Source organism: Phocoena phocoena, chromosome 11 (assembly GCF_963924675.1).
Source record: "Phocoena phocoena chromosome 11, mPhoPho1.1, whole genome shotgun sequence".
Lineage (NCBI taxonomy): Eukaryota > Metazoa > Chordata > Mammalia > Artiodactyla > Phocoenidae > Phocoena > Phocoena phocoena.
The window spans coordinates 12,332,858-12,352,985 of NC_089229.1; the positions used below are offsets into that span (position 1 = coordinate 12,332,858).

At 57.6% G+C, this 20,128-nt stretch overlaps 1 protein-coding gene and 1 pseudogene across 2 annotated transcripts in view; both read right to left on the minus strand.

Annotated features, from left to right (window-relative positions):
• Positions 1–2,032: 2,032 nt before the first annotated feature.
• Positions 2,033–2,948, minus strand: LOC136131123 (heterogeneous nuclear ribonucleoprotein A1-like; annotated as a pseudogene).
• Positions 2,949–13,133: 10,185 nt separating this feature from the next.
• Positions 13,134–20,128, minus strand: part of TOM1 (target of myb1 membrane trafficking protein) — a 46,422-nt gene continuing 39,427 nt past the window's right edge. Inside the window, exons 12-15 of one of the 2 annotated variants that reach the window (XM_065888330.1) lie at positions 18,856–18,931; positions 15,048–15,107; positions 14,124–14,163; positions 13,134–14,044 (exon numbers count right to left, since the gene is read on the minus strand). In XM_065888330.1, coding sequence (XP_065744402.1) covers positions 13,890–14,044; positions 14,124–14,163; positions 15,048–15,107; positions 18,856–18,931 — 331 coding nt within the window. In that variant the 3' untranslated portion in view covers positions 13,134–13,889. The remainder of the gene's footprint in view (positions 14,045–14,123; positions 14,164–15,047; positions 15,108–18,855; positions 18,932–20,128) is intronic. The other variant, XM_065888331.1, reaches the window with a different exon arrangement.

Below are 20,128 nucleotides of genomic sequence, written 5' to 3' on the forward strand. Positions count from 1 at the left end.
TCTGATTGTTTGGTGGGTCTGTGATTCCTGGGCGGGTCAGGTGGGGTTGATCTGGGATGAGATTTCAGAGATGGCAATTCCTGCCTCCTGTCCTTCCACACATCCCCACGCTGTCATGTGTCACCCGACATTCCCAGGAGGCCACACATTGCACCAAACAAACATTCCGTGTGCTGAGTGCTCAGGGACCAGTGTCATCCCGTGCCACTGTCACCATTCTACCCAGGTGAGGTCTTCAAGGATGAATCATTGTGGGCCAGCCCTGCAGGTTTCACGGAGACTGGAGCCCTGTAGGTTTTCACTAACAAAAAGAAAAGAAAACTTCTGATTGTTCCGTGTGTGTCAGGGAGGACGAGGGCTCTGACTTATTCCTTGACGCATCCTCAGAGCCTCAGAGCCTAGTACATAGTAGGCTCATAGCAGGGGAGGGTCACGGTGACTATAACCCCTGCGGGGGCAGAGGCAGGACTTGAAGGTGGAAATACTGAGCCCAGATTTCCGAGGCCTGAATGAAAGCAAATCAGGATCAAACAGCACGGGGCGCACTAAGAGTTTGCCTTAACTATTTTTTTGTTTGTTTTTAAAAAAATTATTTATTTGGCTGCATTGGGTCTTAGTCACGGCACGTGGGATCTTCGTCTCGGCGCACGGGCTTCCCTCTCGTTGTGGCACGTGGGCTTAGTTGCCCCGCGGCATGTGGGATCTTAGTTCCCTGACCAGGGATCGAACCTGTGTCCCCTGCGCTGGAAGGTGGATTCTTAACCACTGGACCACCAGGGAAGTCCCTGAACTCTTAATTATATATGTTTTTAGAGTAACCTTTAAATGGTTACTTTTAAAGTACTCAAAAAATGGTATAGATGATCTTATTTGCAAAGCAGAAATAGAGACACAGATGTAGAGAACAAACATATGGATACCAAGGGGGAAGGGGTGGGTGGGTGGGACGAACTGGGAGATTGGGATTGACATCTATACACTATCGATACTGAGTATAAAACAGATAACTAATGAGAACCTACTGTTTAGCACAGGGAACTTCACTCAGTGCTCTGTGGTGACCTAAATGGGAAGGAAATCCAAAAAAGAGGGGATATATGTATACGTATAGCTGATTCACCTTGCTGTACAGTAGGAACTAACACAACATTGTAAAACACTTATACTCCAAAAAAATTAATAAAAATAAATAAAAAATAAATAAAAGTACTCAAAGCCACACAAGCTTGTAAGTTTTGAAGCCCAGAGCACTTTTTTAAAAAAATTATGGTAAAACTACATAACATAAAATTTACCATTTTAACCTTTTTTTTTTTCAAGAGGGTATTAAATTGTTTATCTATTACACATGATAATGGATGACACACAAGCTTCATTCCCATCTATATCTGGTACCATAATCCACTTTAGACATATTGCATAGGATATGCCAACAATCATACATTAATAATCAAAAAACTCCGTGACCTGGCTTGGGTGACCCTTTTCACGGTGACCTCCAGGTCACAACGCAGTAACTGTCAGTTCAACTACACCAAGGTTTCGGAAGACAGTAGCTTCTCCACCAAAGCAGGTTGTAAATACATTTTGAATGGAACTGGGCATCACCCTGAAGGAATACTAACTTCACACTGTTGGGGTAGTTTACCAAAATGGCTTCAGGGTAGACTGACTTTACACAGCACATTTTAAAAAAAGACACGTTTATTCAGCGTCACGATCAGACTATTACGTTTAGCAATCAACAGCATGGGTGCAAAAAAAAAAATTCTACATTAAAACCCTTTGTTGGAATGCTTCACGCTTTTCACAGAACAGAAACTAAAATAAACTGTTACACAATTAGTCACAAATACAGTCCTCGAGTTTTTTTGCCCATATACATGAGTGTTGTGTAAAACATGTCTTCTTTGTAGCAGCTAGGCCCTGCCACCACTGTGCTTGGCTGAGTTCACAAATCTGTTGTAACCTGTAGCTTCCCTGTCACTTCTCTGGCTCTCCTCTCCTGCTAAGCTTTGTTTCCTGGCAGTCATCAAAACCTTCTGCCACTGCCGTAGCTCCTGCTGCTGCTGGAACCACCGTAGCCACCTTGGTTTTGGGGTTTGGCCTCCACCACCGTAGGGGCCAGAACTTCTGCCTCCAAAGTCTCCTCCTTTCATGGGTCCAAAATTTGAAGATTGATTGTTGTAACTGCCAAAATCATTGTAGCTTCCACCACCTCCAAAATGGCTTCCATCGTTACCAAATCCATTATAGCCATTTCCACTGCCACCATATCCCCCGCCACCACAGCTGCCACCAAAGGCACCTCGACCACTGAAGTTTCCTTCACGACCACCACCAAAGTTTTCAGAACCACTTCGACCTCTTTGGCTGGATGAGGCACTAGCCATCTCTTGCTTAGATGGGGCTTTCCTTACTTCACAGTTGTGGCCGTACACAGTGTGGTATTTCTGACCGACAGTCTTGTCTACAGAGTCATGGTCATCAAAGGTTACGAAGGCAAAGCCTCTCTTTTTGCCACTGCCTCGATCAGTCACGATTTCAGTCAGTTCAATTTTCCCACACTGTTCAAAATAATCTCTTAGGTGACGCTCTTCAGCACCTTCTTTAATGCCACCAATAAAAATCTTTTTCACAGTTGAGTGGGCACCAGGTCTCTGAGAATCTTCTCTTGAGACGGCCCTCTCCGGTTCCACAACTCTTCCATCCGCCTTGTGTGGCCTTGCATTCATGGCCGCATCCAACTCCTCCACAGTGGCATATGTGACAACCCTGAAGCCTCTGGAGCGCCTGGTGTCTGGATCCCTCATCACCACACGGTCTGTGAGCACTCCCCACTGCTCACAATGGCTCCTCAGACTGTCATCGGTTGTTTCAAAGCTCAGACCTCCGACGAAGAGATTCCTCAGCTGTTTGGGCTCTTTGGGTGACTCTGACTTAGACATGACGGTAGTGGAGGCGGGGGGGAGACGTCAACGATGCTTACTCGGCGGCGTCCACGGGCAGAAAGGCCATTTTAACCATTTTTAAGTGTACCTTTCAGTGGCACTAAGTACATTCACATTCTTGGGCAACCGTCACCACCATCCATCTCCAGAACTCTTTCATCACCCCAAACTGAAACTCTGTTCCCATTAAACAATATGCCAATTAGATCTTACGGGTTAATGATGGGTCGGTGGTGGGGGTCTGGTCAGGTGAAATGGGCTTCTATGGGAGTTGGTGGGTATCCCATCGCTAGAGGTGAGCAAGCAGACTGGTGTCAGATACAGGGATTAGCTGAATGGCACTAGTCTATGACTCTGTACTGGTCTTTACCAGGATTCTGTCGGAGGATGGGACAAAAAGCCTCACTTGTTGCTGAGGTGGGAGGTTTTGCTGTGTGGGTTTTTTGTGTGTCCCAGGGGACATGATTTGACCTGCAGTTTACCTGTATTAAAAAAAAAGCTGTCCAATAATGAGGCTCCATCATGCCTCACACAGCGCACAATCTCATCAGGCCAGTCTGAGTCCAGACCTGAGACATGGTGAGTTCATTCATGCTTCTGCCCATTCCATTCCACTTTCCAGAATACATGATAGCCCCCCTCCACCCCCGCAAGAGGGTGCAGACACTGTTGGCTGTCTACTTAACAGCCACCGCCCCGCCCCCTCGATGACAGACCTTCACTTTGCTCTGGATTCAGATGTACTCAGGGACCGTGCACCCAGTGCCAGGGCATGAATCATGATTGTTCTAAGGTGTGGACTCTGAGCCACGTTGTGGTTATTCCATTCCTCTTTGCCACTGTAATCATGGCGGTAAATTCCAAGATGGATGGATGACTTGGTCAGGAGTTCAGGAGTGGCTTGTCTGAGCTGAGCCCTGAAGGGTGAGTGAGTTAACTGGGGGTTGGGGTGGGGGTGGGGCAGTTCCAGAGAGAACAGCATGTACAAAGGTCCTGTGGTCAGTAGGGTATGAAACGTCTGAGGTGAGAAAGCCAGCCTGTATGCCTAGAGAGTGTGGCAGGGCCCAGACCCCAGAGGCCTTGTGGGACGGGCCAGGAAGTGGGCCTTTAACTCAAGAACAAGTGAAGGGTTTTAAGGGTGTGTGTTGGGGCTTGGGGGTGCAGGTGTTATAAAACCTGGTCAGATTCGCCTTTTGAGATTTATTCTGATTGTGTGTGAGGAAATCACTGGGGGGAAGGCAGAGTTGATGCTTTAATCTTCTAACTTTATGTCCAGTAAAAGTCCAAAATCCTCCACAGTTTCAGAGATCCCTGGACACGTATGCTTTCACCACTTCCCCTGCCATTCTTGCTTCTTCCTGAGCGATTTCTGCCCAGTACTGTGCTGACTCAGACATGAAACTTCACCCCTTCTCCATTTCCATAAAACCCTCCTCTTGACAAATACTGGTGAGTGGAACATAGATCTTGGGGTCATAGAGAGGGGTGATATCAGGTCTCACACAGAGGACACTTTACAGGGCATCTTAGATAAGTCTATTCTTCCAGACCTTTTGGGGATACTCTGTTCCCTCCCCTCCCCCAGTCCAGTAGTTCATCTCCAGATCTTTCCCCAACCCTTGGCCTGGTCACCCCGGCTCCTCTCTCCTCCTCCCCTTTGCTTGTCTCTCAGCTCCACTCCCCTCTCCCAGGGGGCATTGGAACTGTAGGATTCATCTCCCGCTGACACACAGGGCAATTCCGCTCTCCCCAGCTCCCTCTCCAAGCTTGCAGATCCCAAGTCACAGTTCACAAACCTGACCATGACTTCTGTTCATTTTCTCCTACGCCTGCCTTTGATGGAGCCCAGCCTCCTGTTTGCAGCCTTTTTGCAGCCTTTTTGACACCTCTGGCAGTTCTGTTAACTTTCTTACTTTCAAGCATGAAAAAGTCCAAAGTTAAATCTCACATCTGATTGAACACCCACCTCCTCAGTTCCCAGGGCCTTACTGGAGAGACTTGGAGGGGGTGGGGTGGGCTGCTCCTTTACCCCCCTTCCCCCTGTCCTTTGGGTCCCTTTCTTCTCTGGTGGGCTATGGTGGGGACAAGAAACACAGAAAGGGCCTCATCTCTTATCAGGTGGTGCTGCCGTGGTCCTTTCTGTGTGATGTCCCTGCTTCTGTGGCCCTCATTGGTGGCTCTGGTTGTCCCCTGTGTGGCAGGTGTCTATGCGGTCTGGATAGACGGGCGATGGAAGGAAGGAGGCTGTACTGGCATTTGTGTTGGATGAATGAGTGGCGGGATGGTGGATGGATTGGTGGTGCATAGATGAGGAGAAGGGACACCGAGAGATGGAGGAGGGAATGGAAGGCATTGGGCGTTCGCACCTGGAGGTCTCTGACTGCCCCTGTCTGGCCCTCAAGCTCCATGGCAACATCTGAGAAGTCTCAGCAGTATCCGTTCTTGATCCTCAGTGGGTGGGCAATGGGTAGAGAACATGGTGGGAGAGTAACCGGGGAGGGGTGAGGGAGAGAGGGGATGGGTCTTCTCACCGCAACTTGGGGTCTAAAAGCTAAGATTCCAAGTGCCAGGGAGGGTGGGGCAAATGGGACTCAAACAATTTGAGAGTCTGGGTTTGCAGGTGTCAGAGGGAAGAACAAATCTGACTCCATATTGGATATGTTTCCTTTAACCTGTGTATTCTTTTGCTTTTGCTACAAGTTAATCACTAAAAGAATGTTGTCTATAACCTGAAATATACGGGATAACCTATTCTCAAGGCTCTGACCTTTACAGGTATAACACTTTTCCATTCATATAGAGCTAAAAAGTTGCAGAACGGAGAATAACATTTGTCTTGTTGGAGGTTTATAGGAACATCAACCAGATCTATAAGCTGCAAGAATAACGGTTTCCGGCACCAAGAAGTTTACAACAACCAGCCACGCCCCCTCCCCTTTTAGTATAAAAGAAGCCTGAATTCGAACCCCGGTAAGACGGTTCTTTGGGACACTAGTCAGCATCTTCTCGTTCTGCTGGCTTTCAGAATAAAGTCACTATTCTTTGCCCCAACAACTCATCTCTCGAGTTACCGGCCTGTTGTGTGGTGAGCAGTATGAGCTTGGACTCAGTAACACAGAGTTGAGGTGGGAAGTGGGAGCAGACTGTGTCCACAAGGGAGAGACCAGTGCAGAAGCCAGGGGTCAAGAATGGCCATGTGCGCAGTGGTTGAGAATCCGCCTGCCAGTGCAGGGGACACGGGTTCGAGCCCTGGTCTGGGAAGATCCCACATGCCACGGAGCAACTAAGCCCGTGGGCCACAACTACTGACCCTGCGTTCTAGAGCCCGTGAGCCACAACTACTGAGCCCACATGCCACAACTACTGAAGCCCGCGCGCCTAGAGCCCATGCTCCACAGCAAGAGAAGTCATCGCAAGGAGAAGCTCGTGCACTGCAACGAAGAGTAGCCCCCGCTCGCCACAACTAGAGAAAGCCCACATGCAGCAACGAAGACCCAACACAGGCAAAAAAAAAAAAAGAATGGCCACGTGTGGTGAAGATGAAGTCCGAGGACTGTGGGAGCCTGGCGGGTGCCCTGGCCGATGGTGAGCTCAGCTGTCCTCATCCCCTGACCCTTTAGGTGGTGGGACTACCCCAAACAGTGGGCAGGCCCAGTGGGGCTGGACAAACAGGCTGTACAGTTAGTTCCCAAGAACGAGCTGCTGGGGCACATCTGGCTGGAATGAGAAACTGCCTCGGTAGGCGATGCAGTCCAATTACGATGCACAAAAGGTAAAGTATACTAACTCCCCATTGCATTGCAAAGTGCTCTGTAGGCAAAAAACCAAGACCAACAAAAAACGTGCAAATTCAGGTCCTGGGGAAACCGTGATAAAGGAGGTCCTTGGTGGGAGAAGGTTTATAACCTGCAGACCAGTTGGGGAGCATTAACATTCTGGGGGATCCAGGGGTGCGTACAAGGGGCCAGGAGGTGTTTCCACAGAGGGACTCTCAGCTACCGTCCTTTCCCCGCTCCCTGCTGGTCAGATTCTGTGGGGGACCTGGATTCTAGTCCTGATTCTGCCACAGATTTGCTGTGTGGCTTTGACCAAGTCTCTGCATCACTCTAGGCCTGAGAAGGGACCCTGCCCTGCTTCACCCTGGCAGACCCCTTCCTGCAGGTGGTCGGAAGCTCCTGCAGACTAAAGGGCACGTCTAGCCCAAGCTCCCCAGGGGGCAACTGGTGCGCTAGCAAGGAGGTGGCCCAGGGCCTTCCATGTCTGCTGACCTGGCCAGCAGGCATTTTCCCACTCCTGTGGCTCCTGCAGCGGGAGAAGAACCCTGGGACCCCATGTTGCCACTTCTGTTACGAGGATTTGTAGCCTCCCATTTTTTTTCCCAGAGGGAGGATTGTGGAATTTGGGGGTTGAGGGAGCAGAAGAGCAGAATGGGAGGAAGCCTCAGGGTCATTTAATCAATCTCCTTGGTTCATAGTTGGGGAAACTGAGGCCCAGGCAGGAAAGGGCTTGTCTCAAGTCAAACTGTAAATCAGTGGTGGTGTGGGCCAGAAGCTGTGTCTGCTGATCCCCCGCCAGGGCTTGGGGCCACACAGCCTCTGCTGGACAAATAAGGCCTCCGCCCTGGCCTCGCTGAGCTCTCGGGGTGGGCTGAGGGCTGCCTCTTCCCGGGCAGGGAGGCCCCTCCCCTCCCTGGGCCACTGTTTCCCTGTCTGTGATACCACAGTGGCCCAGCCTGGACTGTGGGGGAAGAGGGGTGCAGGCTGCCCTAGGGCAGGGGCAGGGAGAGGCCACAAGATTCCTGAGCCAGAGGCAAAGGGAGAAGATGGGGCCACGTGAGGCTGCTTCCCTAGCCTGGTCCTGCTGCCCAGGGCGGGCAGGAGAGAGCCCTGCCAGCTTGCTGCCTTGGATCTGCTCTGAAACATAGTAGGTGGCAGTGGGGACCAGGACAGCCCCTAGCCCCGGCTCTGGGTGCCCGTGGCCTCCTCGCCTCCACCTCCTTCCTGTTCTGCTCTGCTCCTGGCCCCAGTGGCTGGCCCTTCCTGGGCTCCCAAGGCCAGGTTGGCCCAAGGATGGATCAAACCACCCTCAAATCCCTAACAGGGGTGTGGAGGTGGGTGTTACATGTGGTCACTCCTCTGCAGAGCCAGTGTAGGTCAGAGGTGATGCTGTTCTAGGATGGGGTCCAGAGCAGAGTGGTCATGCCCTGGGAGGATGGCCAGAGGGGCCAGGACTTTGTATATCTGACCAACCGTGGACTGAACTGTGTCTCCCTCAACTTCAGCTGTTGAAGTCCTAACCCCTAAGACCTCGGCACGTGACTGTATTTGGAGATAGGGTCTTTAAAGAGGTAATTAAGGTAACGTGAGGTCACTAGGACGGGCCCTAATCCAGTATGACTGTGTAAGAAGAGGAGATGACGACACAGATACACACGGAGGGAAGACCACGTGAAGACACAGGAAGAAAACGGCCATCTGCAAAACAAGGAGAGAGGCCTCACGACAAACAGCCTGCTGGCACCTTAACCTCCTGCCCCAGAATTACGAGCTAATATACTTCTGTCGTTTAAGCCCTCAGCCTGTGGAACTCTGCTATGGCAGCCCTAGCACACTAATACACTGGCCAAGGACTTTTGTGGTGTTTTCTGATGCAAGAGGTAGGCAGGGGTAGTTTGGAGGTGTCAGTACTAGGTTTGCACAAACATTTGGATGGTTTGAGGAGACAGCGGGACTCAGACGTCACTTTGGAGTCTGATCATTCTTCTTAATGGGAAATCTTGTCTTCCTCTTCCACTTCTGTCCTGAATAATTGGTTTAAAGCCATCAGATGGGACCAGGCAAGGCAGGCAGCTGCCTTGAGGCGGCGCTGGGCTGCAGTGGCCCCTAGTGGGGTGTTGGAGACTGCACTGGGTGAGGAAAAGTCTGAGCCGGGGCTCCGGTGGTCCATCCAGGGATGTCGGGACCCAAACAAGGTGAGGACACCTACAGGGCCGGGGCAGCAGGGGCAGTGGGAGACTGGCTACTGATGGGACTGAGCAAGTAAGTCTGTACACAAAGGGCAGCGGGAAGCAGGCTTCTCAATGTTATCGAAGGGGGTCATAGGGAACGGGGAAAACGAGAAGGAATCTCTGATATTGGGTTGTGATTGGAGTTGTTGGTGTAAACTTGTGCTTTTCTGCCTAGACAGGTAGAACTAGACATACACAGGGGTCTGAACTCGGCGTCCGCTGAGCAGGCCCACAGGAACGAGTGCCCCCCGGGCTTTGCAGGAGGCACTCAGAGCTCCCTTTGGCCGGCCCTCCCGGCTTGTCAACTCGGTGGTGCTGGCCCCACTGGCCCTGCTACATGCAGCGCTGCTGCCATCTCGTGGTCGCTGTGGGACACTGTCCTGAGCCAGGGTCACCCCTGGAGAAGGGGTTGGGGGCGCTTCCCAAAGCTCCCCACTGTGCGTAAAGCAGAGCCCGATCCAGGACCAGCGGGCAGATCCTGCCTCTCTCATTGCCGGCATCAAGACACTCCAGTCCCACTCAGGGGCAGCAGCTCAGACCCAAGAGAGGGGCACAAGGGCCCTGTTGTTGGAACTGCTGTCTGGGAGGCAGCGAGCACCCTTGAGAGCTGGGAGAGCAATACCAGAGGCTGAGCTGGGGTCTCTGAAATTACCCAGGAGTTGGCGGGGCAGTGCCCCTGGCTGGGTGTCAGATGCAGAGGCCGTTCTGGATGGAGGGGGTACCATCCATGACAACATGTTTGGAACATTTCCTTGACAGACGTTGTGGTACTCGTCCTCGCAGTTAACCCTCATGACAACCCTATGAAGCAGCAACTGCTATTAGCCTATTTACAAGTGAGAAAGTTGAGGCACAGAGAGGTTAAGTAATTTGCCTAAGGTCACACAGCTCAGAAGGGTAGCATCATGATTTGCTGTTGTATGACAACTGGAGAGGCTGGATGTTGACACTGGGATTGGGGGGTGGGGTCAGCGTCCAGGCCCAGGCTTGGGTCTGGGCGGGGTGGTGGTGGTGGTGGTGGTGGTCAGGGAAGCCGGGAGGGTGCAAAGAGGGTGGAGGCCCTGCTAAGGGGCTTCTAGGTAGCTCTGGTCAGAGCTTCCTCCAGGCTCCAGGGACTGCCTCCCAGGTGGCCCCTCCCTACCCACCTGCCTGCCTCCACTCAACCTCGCTACACCCCTGGCCAGATGCCATTTCCGAGGCAGAGGGCCCTGCAGGAGCCACTCGTGCCTGGTTAATCCTGACGCGGGGGCCGCAGCCCAAGGCTCCCGCCTGCAGCTGGTCCTCTTCTACGTGGGGCCGCATGACTTCCCGCTGCTGTGACTGGCCCAGGACCTGTGGCCTCAGACACTGCCTGGTGCCAGGAAACCCAGCCTGGCCAGCACCGGTGGCTCCTGCCGGGGCTCCCTCGCCCAGCCCAGCCCAGCCCAGCCCCAGATGCCTTCTCTCTGGAGGGGTCCTCAAGGTGGGGCCGTCCAGAGCTGCGCCCTCCGGGGAAGCCTGGACACCTTCACGGCAGGGCTCTTTGGGCAGGCCTCACCTCACTAGCTTTGGGTCCTGGTCAGGGGCCCTCCCCGGCCTCCTAGCCCCTGTCACTTGGCATTAGTCTCCCTTTCCTTCATTTCAGAGAAGGTGGCACGTTTGCAACTTGCACCTGTCTATATTGCCCCCTTCCCTCCACGTGGCCCATTCACCAGGCCCATTCACCTCTGTATTCTCAGCACCTAGAACCATGCCTGGTGCGCAGCCGGCGCTCCTACCCACACGCAGCGAAGAACAGGTCACTCGGCAACTTTAGCCATTCACAGGCCACGAGCCCCTGGAGCCACCGACTGAGGGTTCCCTGGCTCGCCGTCGCTCACCTGGAGGAGGGGCAGGCAGAGGGGAGAGGCAACAGTGCCAAGAGGAACAGGTCCCGCTTTTCCCTTACTTAGGGTGTGACTGGTCCTGGCGTGCCCCGGCCTCAGTTTCCCACTTGTAAGCAGTGGTCAAAACCATCAACCCCGCAGGACCGTTGTGAGGCATGGAAAGGCGCAGGCCAGGTAGGGCCCACAGCAGGCATGTGGTGGAGATGGAGGGGAGGACCTGGGGGAGCTGGGGAGAGGCCCCCAGTCTCCCAGGGGTTCAGGTCAGGTCCCAGGACAGATGGCTGGAATGGCCGTGCGAGCAGGCGGCCCGGCGCGCCCCACCGCGCATGTGTGAGCGTGAGTGGTGGCCGTCCAGCCTAGCCAGCGGTGGGGGTGGGCAACACGCCGAGTATCCCCACAGTCCTCTCGTCTGACCCAGGTGCTGCCAGCCTCACGATACAGGTGCACATTGGGAAAAAGATGGTCGCCAAAGCCAGGTGCTTTAGGGACCTTCACAGGCTATGTAGAGTCAAGCACAGACTTCGGCTCTGGCTCCAGACGCTGGTGGTCTGATGTGTGGTGGCTGGCCGTCGGCCAGAAGCGGCCAGAAGCGGCCGGGGAAGGGGCCTCTGGAAGCGACCTGCTGTCATGAGTGCTGACGGGAGGAGGCGGCCGGGCCAGCTAGATAAAGCAGACTGGGGAGTCGGGCCGCGGTCCCCAGCACTCAGCCGCCTCTGCGTGACCTAAAGCAGAAGGCGGCGGGGGTGCTGGTGGCCGTGTGACAGCACGGTACACCAAGTTGGGCTTCTTCCCAATTTTGAGTCCCAGCAGCCTGGGCAGGGCTGGCAAGGCTCCACCACCTCGGCACAGGCGTCACTGCTGAGTAACTAGGCAAAGCTGGACCATGTCCAGGAGATGCTTAATACCTCGTTAAGACCACTGCCTTCCCCTTACCTGGGCGGACACAGCTAACTTACGCAGGATGTAGGCGGTAACCTTGAGTTTGGACCAGCTGAGCTTGTTATGACTGACGGGTGAGGGCCCAGGGCGCCTCCATCTCCTGAAAAGCTGTCCGACCAGGCCGATGGCTGGCTACCCAGGGGACAGTGATATGGCTGCTCCCCTTGGGCAGGGGTGGCGGGGAGAGGAAAAAAAGGTGGTTTAGGTTGGGGAAATGGGTCAGATGTCACGTTCAGCAGCCTTTCCTCCAGGCTGGCTCCTCTGCAAAGCTCTGAATCTCGGCCTAGACGATAAGGCCCCTCCTCCCTGCTTAGGGGACGGACAAGCCTCCCGTCCCATCCCGTTGTACCCGCCTCCCAGCTGCCTCCCTTGCCCCAGCTCCACCTGGAGGGCTGGCTGAGCCTGGTCTCCTGTGTGAACGGCTCTAGGCCACGCCTCAGAACGCACGTACAGCCCACCCGCTGCTGATGGGAGCTGGGGGCTGCTCAGAGACCCAGGTGAGCCCCACTCCAGCTTCCCAGGTCCCCTGGACCCAGGCATTCAGATTTCTGCTGTCCTTCATGGGCTGACCTTTCAGGCAGATCAACTGTTCCAGCCCCCTTCCCTCCCACCACCGAGTGCTGGGCCAGGGGGCACCAATGTGCCTCAAGCAGTGACTCCTGGGGAGCCTGGTGTGAAGATCCCAGACCAGAAAAGCTGGCACCCCGAGACCTGGGGTGGCTGAACTGCCATGGAGATAAGAACTGACACCGCGCCTGACCCGTGTGCCCAGGCATCCACACTGAGCCTCAGTGTTGTCATCTGAGAAATGGGGACGACGCACTGATGCGTGAGGGAGTGCCCAGCACCTGATAAACAGCTGCACCTGGGGTGGCTCACATGACCCACCGAGTCACAGACTCAGGCTCTGTAAAACAAGATGCAACTCTGCTCCGCCCAGGGTTGTCGAGACGATTCCACGAGCCCACGTGTAGCCTGGTACGGCGCCTGGCACCTAGGCCTCAGACGGGACGGCCGTATCCTCCCTGCAGGCCCACTGCCCCCCCATCCCCACACCTGCTCCGTCTCTGTGACCACAGTGCTGCTGCTGCTGGGCAGGAGCTGGCCTGAGCGCGGACAGCAGCGTGAGGTGCTGAGGCTGCAGACGCGTCACTCGTGGAGAGCAACGGGGCCGCCTGGCAGGCAACGCGTGGCTGGAGCCTGTGCCGGTGTGAGCCGCGGCTGGGTGCCCAGGCCTGCTGCTGCACCTGCCCCGCCTGCAGATGCCCATCTCACGGGCGGCCCCCAGCCCAGCCCAGCCCAGCCCAGCGGAATCCCTGCCTCCGGTGAGGCCAAGAAGTCACCTCCTCCTGGAGACTGAACACTGCTAGCAGGATGCTTTTCTACCTTTAATTGGGGATACAAAAGGCACCTCTCCCAGGACAAGAGGATCAACCAACAGGTGCGGAGGCCCAGTGCCTGGTGGAGCCCTGCGTGGGAGGAACAGAGGAAGGCCGGAGGGCAAGGAAGTGGAGTTCGTGGGGGCCACAGGTGCCCCAGGCATCCCTGGAAGCCTCCCCTGGCGGCCTGGGCCTGGTGAGGGCTCCCCCCACCACGTGCAGCTTCGTATCTGGACAGCGTGCGCTCAGCAGAAGCCACACGCCCTGTCCTCGACAGCTGGCCAAAGCCTTCGGGCTCCAAGGCAGGGCCTGCGGAATGGACCTGAGGCTGCGACAGAAACTGCTGCTGTCTCCAGCTCACGGCCAGGCCTCGACTGTCAGTGTGGGCTCGGAAGAGGGCTCCTCTGGGCGTGGGTCCAGGGAGGGGTAAGGGGGACTCACGCTGGGGCAACCAAGCAGCCGGCCTTGTCTGTCCCGGGGCCTCCGGGTTCTCAGCAAAGTCACAGTGGTCAGTTGGGGTGGGAGGGGAGGCAGGGTGTCCAGGGTCCCGAAGCGCGACTGACCTGTTCCCCCAATTCATCCGGCTGCCCCCCACACCCCCAGGCAGCGCGGCCCCAACCTCAAGGGGGAGAGAAGGGCATACGTAACAAGCCCCCCCAAAGCAGCCGTAACGCTGAAGGAGAGACAGGTCCCCGCGCGGGGTGTGGGAGCAGCGGGGGCTCGGGCTGCAGGGTGCCAGACCCCACACTCATAAGGCAAACAGCACGTCGTCATCCTTCTCCTGGGTCTTCTTTCGAGGGGCACTGCCAGGCGGGGGACCCGGGGGCCCCTCGGCGGAGGGGCTGGAGACGTTGGGCAAACGGTCGGCCACTTTGGCTCGTTCTTCCAGGAACTTGTCAAATTCTGGAGGAACGAGAGGGAGGCTGCGGGTGGGCTCGGAGGCTGGAGCGGGGCAGGGGTGGGCAGGGCCAAGGTCTACTACCTTCACTGGTGACGCCCTTGGGCTCCTCCGCATGGTTCCCCTGAGAAAGCAGAAGGTGAGGTTAGCTGCGGGCACTGTGGAGCGGGCTGGGGCGCAGCCTGACCCCGAGGGGTCCAGACCTCGGCCCCACCCCTTCCTGAGCCCCAGGCCTTGGCCCGAGCCACTGGACTTCTCTGAGTCTCACTTTTCTCCTTGGTGGCACTCACAGGGTTGTCGGGAAGCTATAACAGAGGAGTACTTGCAGAGGGCCAGGCGCAGGGTAGGGTGCCCGGTGGGCCCCTGACAATCGCTAGTCCCTTCCTTCCAGTGTCTAGAGGGGTGGGCAGACTCGCCCCATGGTGGAAAGGCTGACACCCAAGCCTGAGGCTACACGTGCTCACGCTGGGGGCTGGGGAGCGGATAAGCCTTCACCCACCAGATGAAACGGATGGACCTTCTCCTGACCTCGGGCAGAAACATGTTCTTGGCCACTTGCAGAAGGCGGCCTCTGGGCCTGGAAGTGCCCAGGCACTCGATCCTTGGTGCCAAGAATTGGGGTGGGGGCTCTGGAGACTGCCGCCCCCCACCGTGGGCGTGGCACCCCTCGCAGCTGTCTATCAGCCTCCCGACCCGCACGAGGGGGCTGCCGAGCTCAGTGCTCCCATGGTCCCGGCTGCCCTCGGCCCACCTGTCCTGCCCACAGTGGGACCTCGATCGGCAGCAGGCTCGGGGGAGGGAAGGCCCCAGAGGCTGCGAGGGGTGCGGGGCCGGGCCCTCCTCTAAAGGGAAGAGCCGGGGGAGCGGCAGGGGAGGGGACACCAGTCCCGCTAACGCCCTCTCCTCACCGGTCACTCATCCTGACCGCCCCCCCCCCCCCGCCCCGTCACCTCCTCATGAGAAAACGGGAGCCCCGGGTCAGGTGGGCGAGGAGGGGGCTGGACTTACGACGTCCGTGGACAGCCACTGCTCGATGTCTTCCATAAGGCAGGCCTGGGTGACGGGGATCTGGAGGGAAGGGCAGCGGGTGAGGGCAGTGCGCCTCGCCGGTCTGGGGCCCACCGGCCGCAGCCTGGGGCAGTTGCCCACCCCTGGGACTCCTCCCTCATGCGATGGGGCCAGTCGGACCTGCCCTGCGTCCCCGTCCCCGGCAGTCCCTCCAGGATGGCTCCTGCCCAGCTGCCTGGGACCCCAAGTTCTGCCCGCTGTGCCAGGCTGTGGGCAAGGGGGAGGCGGGGCCCGCAGGCTGAGCAGGGGATGGGGAAGGGCTCCTGACAGCTGGAGCAGGGCCACGAGGAGAGAACGGACCCCCGGCTCCTACGGGCCAAGGGTGCGGGCTTGGTGCGCAGGCCCAGGGCCGGGACCAAGCACAGGTGCTCAGGGGCATCTGACACAAGAATATTCACAGCCCAGGGAGCGGCCAGCCAGCAAGGCTGAGGCAGGGGGCACGACTGCAGGCCGTCCCCCTACACCTCCGCAGACTCAGCGTTCGTGGTGGAAGGGGGCAGAGGTGGGCCGGGACAGAGGGAGGGGTCGAGACCACCAGACGAGGCCAGGCCGGTGCATCCCGAGGGGCTGCGGCTATGCACGGGGACATGGCACTGTGGCTCCACCACACAGGCTCCTGCACAGAGGCGGGGGGCTGAGGGCTGGACTGGGGCAGGGCTGGGGCCCGGGGGCTTCCCACGCGAAATGCGTCTACAGCGGGAGAATCCAGCTGGAGGTTAGGGGCACAGACTCTGGGATCAGAGAGACCAGACGCTGGCCGGACCCCTGCGACTCGGCGCAGGTTACTCAGCTTCTCTGCCCCTCACTTCGCTCATCGTTAGAGAGGGTGACAGTACCTACCGTCCAGGCCCAGATCGCTGTGAGGAGTAAACGAGACGAGGGAGCTAAAGAGCTCAGCACAGCGCCTGGCACAGCGTAGGCGCTCGGGGAAACGCGCTTACCACTGAGCGACTTTGGGAAACAGAGGGAGAGCGAGTCTTTCTCCAACCAAAGCCAGGTCAGTCCCCAAGCCCCGTCCTCAGCACCGAGGGCCCCAGGGGGCAGCAGGAGCACCCAGAGAAGAGGCAGGAGCTGACTTCCCAGCAGCGGCAGCAGTGACTTCTCCGGGCTGCCCGCCTCAGCCCCCTCTGCAGGCACTCGGCTCAAGCCCAGGAGAGCCCCGGTCGCCTCCTGGCTGCCACAGGGGCTGCCCGGGCCTTGCTTCCAAGGCAGCACCGAGGGGCCATGGAAGCGAGAGCAGAGGGAGCCGGACCGTGCTGGGTGGGCACCGGCAGGCCCTTGGCTGCCCACCCTGCTCTCCACTGGTTCTGGGGGGCCCCCCGCCTGCAAGTGCCTGGTCTCACCATCCAGTCACTGAGGCTCTTCTCACTGCCGCCTCCCATCTGGGTGAGAGAGGGTCATGCTGAGGGTGGCGGGAAGGCCAGGGCCAGGGCCACCGGTGTGCTGGGGGCCTCCTCCAGCAGGGGCCTGCTACCGCCTCAGGAGCCTCTGTGCGCGCATGTGCGTGCACGCGTGCCCATGCTTGTGCTGGGCTGGTGGGCGGTAAAAGGGGACAGCAAGCAGCAGAGGGCGTCTCCCTGTGGGGACTCCGGAGTCCTGGACGGGCAGGGCAAAGCTTCTCCCCTACTCTTCACCCCAAGGGTCCCTGTGGGTGGGGAGCTGAGCAATCCTGGGATGGTGGAGTAGGCAGCCATTAGCCCCTCACTTGTTCTCAGGGGATTCTGATGGGCACCCAGGGTTAGGAGCACTGCTCTACCCGGTCCCCTCATGTTTACTGACGGGCAAAGAGGAGATCCCTAGGGCCCCAGAGCAGACCGACGGTGGAGGAAGCCTCGGGTCCTGGCTCCCAGCCCATCACCCTGTGACTGCCTTCCCCGCCTGGACAAACCCAGCCCGGGGCCTGTCACATGCCATCCAGCATCCCCACCTCCCAGGCCTCACTAACCCCGGGGGGCAGCCACTGGCTGCCCACAGAGTCGGCACTTGATTCCATTCTGTACATTGCTGCCTGGGATCATGTTCTGACAACCGAGAGGGAGAAAGCCTTACCCCCCAGCCAGACGTAAGCACCTCGGAGCAGATGTTCATGACCTGGTTTTAAGGAAGTCACACCCTGATTTGGGTGGAAGTCACTTAAATCTCCCAAGTTGTCAGAGATGAACGAGCAGAACTTAGCCAGCGCCTGCTTTTCTGCAGGCAGTGGTGTGTGCGTGTTTCTGCCCCGTGGCCGCCTGCCGGGTGGGGCAGCAGTCAGGAGACCTGCATCTAGTGCTCCTCATGCCCTTGTTGCCGTGTGCCCCTGGGCAAGCGATACCCGTCCTGGGCTGCAACGGTCAGCACAGCCGGGCTACTCGGTCAGCCTCCGCCCATGGGAGGTCAGGTGGCGTGGGAGGGAAGGGCTTCCTGAGTGTCCTGATTCATATGGAGTCCTGGAGCCAGAATGATGGCCCCTGGGAAAGGAAGGCTGAGCAGCAGGGGAGCACCTCTGCTCTTCAGAGCTCCACAGGCCGTCTGGGGTTCTCGTTACCAGCACTGGCTTCCAAGCTGGACAGACCAACAGCTGTGAGATCATGGGCAAATGACCTCAACTCTAAGCCGTGGTGTCTCCTCTGAGTGGGAAAAACCACACTGCAGTGATGGAAAGGTTAAAAGCTTCACTGCGTGCCGGGCACTGGGCGAAGGATGTGCCATCTGTGGTCTCCCTCAACCCCCTCTGTAATGAACCCGTCGTCTGTAAAAGGGGAACCTTAAGGGTTTGCGTGGCGCTCATTCAGTAAGCTGGGGCCGCAGAGTGCTTAGCCAGGGCACGGGCTCAACAAATGACCGCTTACGAAGAAAAACGGTGGGGGCTCTGAGACCGGGGCGTGAACGCGCTCTGCGAGGCAGCAGGTCCACAACGCACAGGAGGCATCTGAGTCCTTGCTGGTCCCACCTCCACAGTGTTCCAGGTCTTGCCCTGTCTGACTTGGGAATGACTCCCGGGATGCTGGGGACGTCTCTGGGGAGTCGCTGGGGATCCCTCCTGCACCCCCTGCCCCGCACCCCACTCCAGAAGACTGGGCAGCTTCCACGGCCTCCTGACCGCTCTCCCAGCTTCCAGGCTGGGTCCTTCAAAAACGGAAGCCAGATAAACGTTCCCCTCTGCTCAAGACTGCTCAGGGCTCCCACCTCACGTGGCATAAACCCAGTCCTCCCAGTTGCCCCTCGGGCTCCGAGCACCCAGTCCCACCTCGGCCTCTGAAGCCCTACGCTGTCACCAACCCTCTCCTCTGCCACGCTGTTCACTGCCCCTGCATCTCCAGCTCCCAGGTCCTGCACTTTCTAACAACCTCCCAAGGAGCTACTCGGCCCACTTACTGGGACAGAGATTCTCTCTTCCCTACAGGCACCCAGAAACAAATTCAAAGGTGCGAGAACTGTACTTGGAGCCCTTGCGAGGGGGAGGGGTCGCCCACAGCGCCTGCTCGGGCATGTGGCTGCCACTCCACACAGCCCAGAAGTTAAATGCAACAAAAATGGCACCCTTGGGTGCCGCCCTGTGGTCTTAGGGTCTGTTCTCCCGTCCGCCTCTGTCCACACTCCTGCAGATAACAGGTCTCTGGAGGGGCAGCGAGGCCGAATACTGACTCAGCTCCCATCTGCCCTCTCAGGCTGCCTATTATAAACCACCGTGGGCATCGCTGGGCAAGCATCCCCTGGCCCTCCTTCTGGACAGGCCCCAGGGTGGCGGCAGGGCCCCTCTGCTTACCGCTCCGGTGCTCTGTTGCCGGGCATCCAGGGCTCCAGCCAGGCCATCTGTTGCTTGAGGGGCTTCGTATTTTACCCTGAAACACAGAGGCCACCGTGGCCATTACGTGCCGCCCTTGCCTTACCAGGCATGCCAGCTGACGTGAGGACAGAGGCGGCTGAGTGGGGATGAGCTGGATTCACAACCTGTGTGGACTTGGGACGTGCCTGGGCACGGGCGGCTCAGACCTCAGGAAGTGTGCCAACTCTGCAGGCCTGCCTGAGGATGGTAGGAGGGGTCTCATTTCCTGCCTTTGGGAACCGGGATCAGACGTGTGACCTGCATGACAGGCAGAGCAAGGCTGGAGAGGGGAGGGAAGGTGTTGGGGGCCAAAGACCAAGACCACCAACCTCCTGTGACCAGATCTGGATGAGAAATAGCGTCACTGACCCCACAGCCATAGAGAATTTGCATCTAGACCCTTTTCCGAGCTGCTCCCATTGCATAATTTCAGAAATCACGGTTCTGTGCAAGGCTGCATTTGAAGGGGGATCCCATTCTGCAGCTGAAAACAAACGTGCAGACTGCGGGAGAGGATTCTGAATGTCCTCTGGGGGAGGCCGGCCGGCAGGTACTGGGAGGAAATCGGAGCTGATACCACAGCTTCCGGGCAGAGGAGGACGGGGAAGGAGGTGCCTGCGGTGTCTGAGGTGAGGTTGCAGGGGAGCGAGAGAATAAACCAGGAGTGGGAGGAAAACCTGTGCTAACGAGGGGGCTGGGTGTCTCTCTGACTGCTACAGAGGGGACGTCCAGGGGAGGCTTTGGGGACTCAGCCCCGGCACTGGGAAAGAGCAGGTATCCTCGCCCTGAGCTGCTGGCGGAGAGGAGGTGAGACCGGGTCAGTCACTGAGGCACAGATGAGGGCACGGAATTCTAGCCTCAACGGGAAAGCCGGTACGGATAGAGATGAGGGCTCTTCTTCCAGGTGGGGCGGGTTGGTGAGCATCTCACCCTCTGCTGGAGCCAGGGCTGGTCCAGCTCGAGGCTTCAGGAGCCGAGACCATAGCACGTGTGACTCTCGTAACGCCAACCTGCCCTCCTGGGGACTGGGTAGACTGGCACTTAAACAGGCCTCTTGAGTAAAAGCCCCAAATTCTCAGGCAGCCTCTCTGAAGAGCAGCCATCCGCTACTCCCACAGGACCTGGAGGCAGCCGGGAGAGCGCGCTCATCAGCGAGCTCACCGCCCCTCAACCCCCAACGACTGGCGCCCATGCAAGTGGGCTGCGGCCAAGC